At 37.1% G+C, this 11,101-nt stretch overlaps 1 protein-coding gene across 1 annotated transcript in view; it reads right to left on the bottom strand.

Annotated features, from left to right (window-relative positions):
- Window positions 1-5,381: 5,381 nt before the first annotated feature.
- The window catches only part of AHR (aryl hydrocarbon receptor), a 62,768-nt gene continuing 57,048 nt past the window's right edge, over window positions 5,382-11,101 (bottom strand). The window contains exon 11 of the mRNA XM_084510979.1: window positions 5,382-8,521. Within this exon, the coding sequence (XP_084367105.1) occupies window positions 8,366-8,521 (156 nt within the window). The 3' untranslated portion in view covers window positions 5,382-8,365. The remainder of the gene's footprint in view (window positions 8,522-11,101) is intronic.

Here is an 11,101-nt window from a genome sequence, read left to right as displayed (position 1 = left end):
GTTTGTCTCAGCAGGGAACCGCTGCCTACCTGTCATTGCTGGCTGGGGCTCGGCTCCTCCCAGGCAGAAGAACTGACTGAGGGCTGCTTGCAGCTGAGACAGGCTGCTCTAAGGGAAGATGTGACTCAAAAGCAGCTGCCAAGAAGCACTGAGCTGTTGCCTTGAGGCTGGCTCTAGGATGAAGTCCCTGTTCCCACTACACAGTGCAGACAGATGAGAAGCTGCGATGGCAGAGGACAGACCCAAGAGAAGCACCCCATGTGCCAGCTCAGCCACAAGCCTGACAGCCCAGGCCTAAAGAAAAAGCAATCCACTGATGTGAATACAGAACTATTATGAAATTTTCTGTGTGCTGCAAAGTAGGAAAAGCTGTTTAAGCTCCCCCATGTCAATCCATCCATTAGATGCCTGTTACTTGTGTGCTACCAGAGCTGCAGTAGCAGCAACCATTCACCAAAGTGCTGAACGGCAGTGGCAGTGAAGTGTAGCAGAGCTGGAAAAAGTGGGTAACAAACACAGCAGCTGTGCAAATCGGTCACATTACCAACGGCTTGATGAATTGGGGCTGCTACCGAAGTGATACTGCTAAGTGGACAAGAGCTGCCCCAACAGTTGCTTCATCAGAGGAAAACAGACTCTAAAATAGATTGGTATTTGCTTTAGGCATTTGGTGTTATAAATCATCCTGTTTACCCAACTTGCTGGAATTTTCCCTGCCTACCCCCCAATAAACAATTGTTAACTGATCTTTGTTTGCAGGGAGGGAAGTCAGCTTGTTTTGAGCATCGAGAAATTTCATTACCCCACGTCTCTGGGTGGGAGCTCAACCAGTGTGCCTGCTGCTCAGCATCTGCTCTCAGTCCTTGCTGACAGCCAGGCCCTGGAAGGAGGGCTGTCCCACAGCTACGAGGCTGCTGTGAAAAAGGGAGTCACCAGTTTCTCCTTGGTTCTCTCAGCCAAGCCTGGTCTCAAAGCCTGTAGCCAGCTCCGGGCTCTGTTGTGAGAGTTGCACTCTGCAATATGGATCTCCCTGCAGTGCCTGTTAAGGGGTTAAAAGCCTTTGCAGCATTTCTGAGCCTTATCCGTCCATCCCATTTCAGTTGGTGTGCAGCATCTCGGCAGGAGTCTGGTTACCTTGTTCCCTGAGGAAACGAGCAACTGCTCCAGCCGCAAAGCAGCTCTTGCTGTGCAGACTCCCACAGGCTATCGAAACTCCTTACCTGCCTCTGCCATGCGGGAGCAACCTGCCCAGGCGATCTGAGCACACTCCTACAATACTTTGGCCCTTCCTGCAGAAGTCACTCAGCTGTCTTAATTAGGAAGTAGCAGAGGCTACAAACAACACTCAGGGCATTGAAATGATAAGCTTAAACTGTTCTTATTCTGTTAGCATCTGATAGACCAGTTACTATCCAAGGGTTACGTGACTCCTGAGAGTCAGCAGACAAGAGTGACTATTAATACAGGAATACTCTATGTCCTAAAAATAAATAAATAAACAAAGCCCTTAAAAACATTCCTGGGGTGCATCCACTCAGATCTGGGTCTTTTGCTACATGTTTCAATTTGGCCCAAATGTTATTATTAAAGAGTGACTGGCACATTGACTTTAAACCACTTTAAACTTCCAGAGATTTGAAGTCAGAGCTGAATCAGAAAATCTGCATTTTTATCAGCTTTAGCAAGAAACATTTTAAATGCTGGTTTTAGATATTCCCAAAACAGGGAGGGAATGGAAGCAAGTTGATGAACAAAAAAAGCATGACTTTAGAAGCATGTTAATGAGGTTTTTCCACATTCTTTTAACTGATCATTTCCATATTTCTGCTGCTTAACAGTAATATTCTTGGTCTGAAGTCCTTGCCATTGTTACTTTACCTAGCAATACTAAAATTGAAGTATTACGTTAGCAAAAATTTTCTTTGCTTGAGATTTTTTTTAATTATTTTTTTTAAGAACTATTGAGAGACTGAAAGTAGACATGAGCCATAAAACTATGTACATAAAAGTTTATGTGCTAATTGTAAGTCCAGGTCTGAAGCCTAATGTGGATACTTTTTTGCATTGAATGAGGTGTCACAGGCTCAAATTAGCTTTCCAAAGTTTAATTAGAAGCCAGTGTAATTAAAACAATCTCTGGCACAAGATCACGTGCCTTCATGCTGTGTGTGTGCATGTGTACATATTACACAGCAATGCTACTTCCACCCACTATGGACTGCAATTTACAGCTTTTGTAGAAACAAGCCTGACGCTGATGATTATACTGTTGAAGAGAACTTTGAAAACGTGCTTTAAAAAACATATACACAAGCATGGATAGCTAAAATCAAAGGGAATAACCTCTCTGATAAGATCAGCTCTAGCATATTTCAGCTACTGCAGCTGTAAAACTAAGTATGAAGGTCAGGTCTTTTTTTTAATTATTATTTTACATTTAAATCTCCATCAAGAATTGATGACACTTCTCCCCTCAAGAGACAGAAGATGATGATCCTGGTGAAGAGCAAAATGAGTGCCTTAATTGCTGGTCTAGACTGTCACTGGGCACTCAGCACCTTCTGCTGAAGAATCCAAGCGAATGTCCTACCATTAAACTGAAGGATACATCTCTTGCCCTCTTTCTCTTTCTTGGCTATTTGTGAACTATTTGTTTAAAGTAGAACATTTTTAACTGGAGAGTTTGTTTTATTTCAGGATATCCTATGAACCATTTTAGAGATCTTGATTTCATTCATATCCTAACTCCAAACAACTTAGAGGAGGGAGCTGACTTATGTGTTTTGCTTGCCAATTAGTTAATTTTGACAGAAGACTTTCTTTCTGGCTGCCTTCTCTTGGATAAATTTGTTCAGTATGTTCTGAAATCACTTACTGCTTTAGGCCCCACAGAGATGCAGGAAACACCTGGTGTGCAACTTCTCAAGGGCTTGATAGCCAAGGAGTTCAGTGCTGCCAATGGTTATAGAAGAACTGAGGTAGTTGGCAACTGAGCAGAGACTTTGGAGATTTAAATTTTGCTCTCAAGAAATATGTGGCTCTCTCCACATGATTCAGAAACTAGAAAAGAACATAAATACCCTCAGATGTCTTTCAACTACAGTACAGGTGGGGCCGTCCTTTTGCTTCCTGCATTTCCCTCTCTCTTTAACCCTCACCGACTAGTGTCACAAAGTAAATTTAATAGTTTCTTCTAATTCAGCTCTTAATTTTACTAGCAAGGAGCCAAGTTCCTCTGGCTGATGCCACCTACAAGGTGCAAGACCAAGATGGAAGACTTAATGTCCATAGCCAGTGGACAGGGGAAAATGCAAACAAAAATGTTTTTCTTCTCTTTTGTCTTTTCATAAATACAGGAAGAATTGTTATATTAAATATTATTATTACACAGCACAAAGGGATTGCTCCCAATATCTCTCAGGCTTCCTCTTCTGATTTTTATGTGAAAACTCATCTCATGAACTTGTTTGGATGGATCTTAGACATCCAGACAGTCATGAGCATGCAGAACCTTTACATTGGTGTAAAAAAATCTGTTTAAGTTAGTGATTTCTGAATACTGCTTGTACTTCCACTTGCAGCCCAGCTGGATTCAAGAGAAATAAGAACCTGTTGGCTTCAGCCTAAGTTATAACCACCACAGTGACTTTAGTGCTGAGGAACTTCTGTCTTCCTCAGAGACTGGCTACTTTAGAAATTAAGTTTTTTATAGCTTTGCTTAATGCTTCCCAGACCTTGATTAGAAAGTTTGCTATAAAAGATGATTCATTTCATTATACCATGGACTGATCAAATCTTCAATTTCACATCATAGGTTGAATCTTTTGATGCCTCACTGTAGCAGTCCTTCTCTACTTATCATGAAGGTCAACTTTGAGAAAGAAAAGGATTTATTAAATGTAGGTTTACCACTAAATCAATAATGTAGCAGTATGTGCTTGAGAGAAAGAATAGGTACTTTTTTATTATTTTTATTTTATTTCTGGAGAGCTGGCCCAGATGCCCTGGTGAATCAAAGTGAACAGTGCTCACTGGAACATCAGAAGTGAAAGGGAAAAAGTGAACACTGGCCCATGCTGGAAATTGTTTAATGTTCAGATAAAGAGGATTGTACAATGGATAGAATTTCACAATTCAAAGCCAACTTGTATTCTGGATGTCTAAAGCTGTTTTGATCTAGTGTTACTTTTTAGTGTTACTATTTAGCACTAGTTTGCAGGGAAGGACTCCCAGGACAGCAGGAAGACAGCAGGAATGTAAGTTGTCAATTTAATCAGCTGACAGAACAATAACATTAAAAGTCAAATCAGTTTTTTATTCTAGAAGGTAACTTTGACCTAATTTAATAAGCCAGCCGAGAGACCTTTCATAGGTGAACAAAGATGCCTATGAATAAAATAGCTTTTGGTTTAAATGTGTGAGTGGGAAACAAGGTTCCTCAGTAGGAAAATCCATCTCCAAAAGAGCTACCTGGGAAAACCTCCCTGTGACAGAGCCGCAGCGAAGGCAATGACTTTCATCAACAAACTGCATGGGCTTTGATGTAACCTACTCAGGTTATGAACCACCAAGAACTTTCACCTCGAATTAAAAATAGAAGTGGAATTCCATAAATCAATGAAAATGGCTTAGTACGGAAGAAAACTCCCTCTTGCAAAGAAAACTGAACAAAGCATTTCTGGGAACAGGTTGACATGTGGCTTGAAGATATCCCTTTAACAAACACAACAGACTATAAAAAGGATGGCCTGTGTTGCTCATATTATTACCTGATTACTTCCAGATGTTACTTAATAGATTTGCAGCCTTGTTGAATTACTCTTGTATTTTAGCTTGTATGTTTGTGCTGTTCAAGGAGAGCAAACAAGAGGACTTACATGCAGAGTTTATAGCCTAGTACTGATTCTGAATAAGGCAGCAAGTGCACATATACATTATAAGATAATAGCATATTTGAAACCAATTAACTTCTAGTCCATCATGTCACTAAACCAAAGAACTACTCTAAATTTGCTAAACTGCATGAGGAATTATGAAGCATCTGATTCATTATGAATTATGAAGCATCTGCTTTAGTACTGTAACTGATTTTAAAAGACTATTATCACACAAAGTCAATATACCCTACAGTAAAGAGTAATATAAATAATTAGGAAAAAAAATATAGAATTGTTAGAATAGAATGTAACTTAAAATCAGTATTAACTAAATAGCAATGAACAGCAAATAGGCCACCAATAGCTAGCCACAGATCTCAAAACAGAAAATGCTTACCTTATTTTTAGCAGCATCTATGCAGAGATCTATTCCTGTCTCAGTACAGCTGAATTACAAATTTACTGTTCACAAGGCAACAAATACAGAAGCCTTTCAACTGCTAGTTGTGGCTCACTGTTTACAATGTTTATTAACAAACTCATTTTCATGCGATTATCAAATGAAAATACTAATTCCATGGGCAAATACACACTTGTTCAGCACTCTAAATTATACACATTGTATTTGCATCTTATATTCAGAGAAGTGCAAAGTCCACAGTGACATAAATAACAATAGTTTTGTAAACTATCAGATGACCAGTTCTCAAAAAATATTACTAACTGTATGATAACGTATCTTTTTGTACACTGCTGAAATCGAACATTTTGCAGTAAAAGAACATGCATTTCAGCTACATTCAAGTGATTATTTTATTACCATATATTATGTCTTACAAACTTTATTGAAGGTCAGCAACAGCGCTACAAAACCATACCTTAAAGTAAAAGATGTACTGCATGGTATGTGCAGGCATAGCAAATGAAAGATAAGAACTGGAAAGTAAAACAAGCTAAGAAAACTTGTACAAAAGTTGATAGTAATACTGTCTAACATGGGGTTAATATCTTACTTATAACAGACCTGAAGGGCTACTAGAGATCCAATTTAGAAACATCTGTGCACTGTAGGTACAGTTTGGTGCAGATCAAGAGTGCACTAATGCAGTCAATGTTGTACACATAAGATAATGCAAAAAAAAAAAAAGGCTGATATGTATATAAACAACTAATTTGTTTACAGTAAGTAAGGCAGCACAATTGTAGTACTGCATCCTTGGCACTTAGTGAAAGGACATGTATTTGGTTTAACTAAATTCATAAACAGAACATACACTGGTTTGTAAGATGTAAAACATACATTATCCCTTTGAACCTTCTGGTTTTACAGCATTACTTTTCTTTCCTAATTTTCAAGTTCAAACTCAAACATAAACTAACTACATATGGAAGACGTTTCAGATATTGGCTTAAAACAAGACCTTACATTAAAAAAAAAGTGACAGGATGACCAATTAATTCAAAAGACATTAACTAAAGCTTAGTGATGTCTTGTGTTGAAAACAAAATCTGAAACGTTTATAAAATAATAAAAAAGCAACCTCGTATTACAACCCACAATCTCTTTATGGGCTTTTCCCGAATAGTAATTGCTTCCTTAATGTCCCTTTCAAATATGGTAATTTCACTTAGAAAAAGTGAAGTCAGTCATCTGAAAAGTTGTAACTGAACTACATTTGGCCTAGGATATTATATCACAGAATCGAAGACTTGTTCTTCCTTGAAGCAAACACATTACATCTAAGAATGAAGAATTCCAACCTGAAGTGATTGTCCTTGTATTAAATGATATTAACAACTAATTGGAGGGAGCTGATTTACTTTTGCCTGCTTTAAACTGGCTACATTGCCATTTTATATTATATATAACAAAGGTAATAAAATTGTTCTTAACATGTAATGATGTAACACTTTAAAATTAACTGGTTTAAAATATGTTACAAAGACATTTTATTATATATGAACTATACAACACGCAAGAATACAGAAATATTTTGAACATACACACATTTCTGTATTTTCATGTAGACTATTATTTTGCACCAAACATTGGTGTCTAAAGTTCTAACAATCCTCTCTGATAAAAAGGAAAACAAAAACCAGAATGATGTTTTGCCTGTGTTTTTTTTTTTCCTCCTGAAAATAAAGCTTATTACAAGCAGAATTTCTTCAACAACTTTTTGTTTCTTTTTCCAATTTTATATTTTGCACAAAGCTTTTAAAATGGATCCACATACATTAAAAGAGTAACCTCTCAGTCCTTTGCAGTGCAATTTGCTAGGGATAAAGTTTAAACCAAAACTGACCCCTTCCCACTATGAACATTGAAAACTGCAGTCAAAGTGTCAATACCACTTGCTATTGAGACTCCTTTCCCCCTTGTTTAAAATGCAAACCTTTTCAATATCCATTTTAATGTAAGTATTTGCATAGAGCAGCCTTGTATTATTTCTAAAGAACATTATGAGTGTTTTAACACAAGATAAGGCACATGTTTTTCAGCATTAATAATCTAAAACTAATCCTGAGGAACTGCTCCTCCCCCTCAGCAAAATCTGCTTTTTAATATACCCTGTATTACCTGAAGAAAGCAGAAAAGCAGTATAGAATAAACCAAAACTCTTTAGCTGAACTAAGTTCAGAACATTTAATAGTTCCAGATAATAGTGTAACAAATCCACAGATAAAGAATTAAGACATACTCTAAACAAATTATCTTTAGGGAAGAAAAAAAAAAAAGGTACAGCCAGTAGCACTGTAGATGTTAGATAAAAGTTCACATAATACAGATGACATTTATAGTGAGTTTTGCTAAAATAAGCTCCTGTCAGAAACAAGGTAGCTAAATTGTGAGGCACTTAAGGTTGACGAGAAAAGGAGGAATGCAAGGGATCTGTTTCATAGAAAACCTGAAGTTGCATATCATATCATTGTATTAAGCCTTCTATTAAAGTGCTAGAAATGGAGACTTAAAACAAAATGTTTTAAATATAAAATAAGTGATTAAAGAGCTTAGTATGCATTAAATTAAGTGCTTTTGATTCTCATGAATTCAGAGCGTTTTAATATATATATATTTTTAAATAAAGTTTGGAAATAATCCAAGTGTGAAATCATCTTCCTTGTGCCATTGATGCTATTTGTAAAGTGCCCAATTATTTTTCTAAACAACAAAACCATTTGCCTTATCTTATGTTGTATAGCATGACATAGTCTGTAATACATATGTAATCCATACTGGAACAACACAGTCAATCTGATGGAAAACAGCACATGCATACTTTTAGTCAAGAGTTTTAATTCCACCTGTCACCCTAAGAAGTTAGGGCCTTGGATTACATAGCCACCAGCATATAGTGCAACCAACCTCAAATTTTCAAAATGTAATTTAGCTGTTCAAGTCCAATGGTCAAAGATAGACTTATCGAGCTTTTCCTCAGAGCAGCCTGATGCCCAGACAAAGTCACAGATGGAGCTCTAGTTCTGAATTACATAAATCCACTAGATGCCAAATCTGAGAAGGATCTGGGTTCTGTTGGATGATGAAGAGGCTGAAGATGTGTGGCAGTTTGTGCATTACTGATCACATCTAACTGAGAGGGATATGCTTCATTTACATTTCCTCCATTGAAACCGTTTTGAAACTGGTAGGAAAAAAGACAATATAAATGGTTAATATGGGAAACCAATTTTATTTATTTTTAAATCTGCCTAAATGCACAGTTTTCATAAGATCATATTAAAATGTAATGAGTATCTTCAATTATTTTAATTTTTTTGGGGGGGGGAGCAGGAGGGGGCTGATGAATGACAAAAACATAATTTGTATCAAAGTAGGGTCTGAATCACCAGTGAAACCAACCTTGCTGAAGTCACTGAGAGTCCCACTTCAGGCCAAGGGAAAGAAACACCATCATTATCTAAAGCATAATAGAGTTTCCATTTGTAGAAAGTACAGTCTAAGTAATCTTAAGTTCCACATCCAGCTGTCACATTTTAGAAGCAACCTATTTACATATTTTCATGTCTGCAATGGGATCCAGACTTTACGGCACTTCCAGGAATGCATATTCAGTCCTATTTGTAAGTGTACTGCATTCAATCCACAAGCTGAGCTATCTTAGGGTGGGCTTTTTTAACAAATGGTCTTCATATTGACAACACCAAGTAAGAGCAATGAATGGCTTTCATCAGTCTTGACATAAATTGTTCATAGGATTATTTTAACCATCTGATGTAATGCTTACCGTCATGCTCTGGAAAACTAATTTTATCTACAAAATACTCCATTCAGTCATGCAAAGAAAATAAAAACAAAATATTTTAAACATTTCCATCATCTCTTTGGGAGTAGCTTATTTTGGAAGTATTCATTCATTCAACGTTTGTCCTTAAAACATATTATATATTCTCTCATCTATCAAGATATGCTGATTTTGTGGACACTTTTTTTTCCTGCTAGGCAAACACTGAAATTTGACAAACCACGCAGTTGTTGTTCTAAAATTCCTAATGACTATTCTACAACCATGTGGATTTGGCTTTAAATCAAAGATGCCATACTAACAACGATGGATACACGAACAAACTAGGATAAATTCTGGAAGAAGATGATATCATTATGTTTTATAAGATGAGTGAAAGGCTTTTAGTGATGGAGACTACAGTGGTTACTATCCTACCATGAATGCACAAGTTCAAAGAAGGAGTTAATTTTGGTAGAACAGATTAATTACAAGTTAGGCAGAAGGTCAAGGCAGATGATCACAACAGACCCTTCTGGCTTTCTAATCCTGCTGTCTTTTTGTGTAGAAATTGATGGGAGGTAGGAGGCTGCAGAAAGGACAGCAATCCCTGCTGGCATAGCAGACATCCGTCCTCTCTCCAGCCTGTGGCTGATGTCAGCAGGCCAAATCCAGCCACGCAGAATGCCCTGCTTTGGTTTGGCTGTGTGACTGCAGCTCCAACAGTAACACCCAGTATCAGCTTACTTACAGCCTTACTGAAGTTACCAGCAGCCAATAAAGTCAAACCTTAATAATTTTATTACCGTAATAGCGACACCTTCTCTCTACTTACAATAAATAAACACATTTTATTTGCCATCAATGCTTTGGCACAGATATTTTAAAAGACTACAACTTAAGTGTAGTGTAGCTATACAAGTGTATATATACTAAGTGTAGCTATACTTCCGAATTACTAATTTCAATGAGTTCACTTATTTTAAAGTTCTCTTAACTCCTCTTATATCTCTGCAATACAAGTATACATCATAAACATGGTTATTTTCCTTCCAGCAATTACATTTCTAGGCAAAATGAATAAGTTTTTTTTTTTTTTATACTAAAACAGTTCTCAACATAACATCTTTACTTACATAGAGCCTTCCTTTGCCCTCAGTCCATAAATATGTTAATTGACAGGTGTGAATAGAGATCAAAAGTGAGTACAGTCTGATACAAGAGGCCTTTGGTTGGTTGGTTGTGTTTTGTTCTTGTTTCAATGTGAACAGTATGTATTAGTATAGGCTGCAAAAAGACACTGCTACTTGGTTTAGGAGCAAGCAGTCTCTTCCTCCCAGCCACCAACACTCATTGGTATAAGTAAGTTGTGGACCCACTAGGACTTGGAAATGGCTTTCACCTATCCCTGATCACTCTTTTACAAAAAAGGGAAGGGGCAATAAGCCTTCCTTATCAAGTAGTGTGTTGCTCTTTTAAGCTAATTTGGACAAATGTCCAGCACTTTTCTTCAGATGTAAACAGGAACTGACAAGGAGCTAAATGATGTTACAGCGTAACAGCAGTTCTGCATTAGGCTTCTGCTTATGCAATGCCATCCAGATCCATTCAGCATGGGTATACCATAGCAAAAGGGGCTTAATTTGCCTCTGAACAACTTAAGTAAGGCTATGTTTTCACAAAGTACCCTTTGTTCGTGTTTTTATGACAACCAAGCTAAAAGCAATGTTACTATGGTAGCACAACATTCCCGTAAATACAATGTAAAAGAAATTCATTTATTGCATTTAGAGATCTCTTAGTCATTAGTCAAACTTTTTACAGATAGAGAAGATAAAGTAATCAAGAAAAGAACAAAAAGGGGGCATAACAAAAATGATTAAGGCAGCATAACAAAATAATCAATCAAATAAATATATTTTAAACCAACCATTAGAAAGGAGGAAATTGAATTGCTGAGGTGCTGGCTGTTCGAAACCA

Source organism: Aythya ferina, assembly GCF_964211825.1.
Source record: "Aythya ferina genome assembly, chromosome: 2".
NCBI lineage: Eukaryota > Metazoa > Chordata > Aves > Anseriformes > Anatidae > Aythya > Aythya ferina.
Note: the sequence above shows the minus strand (reverse complement) of the source record. Positions and strands in the feature narration are given on the sequence as shown.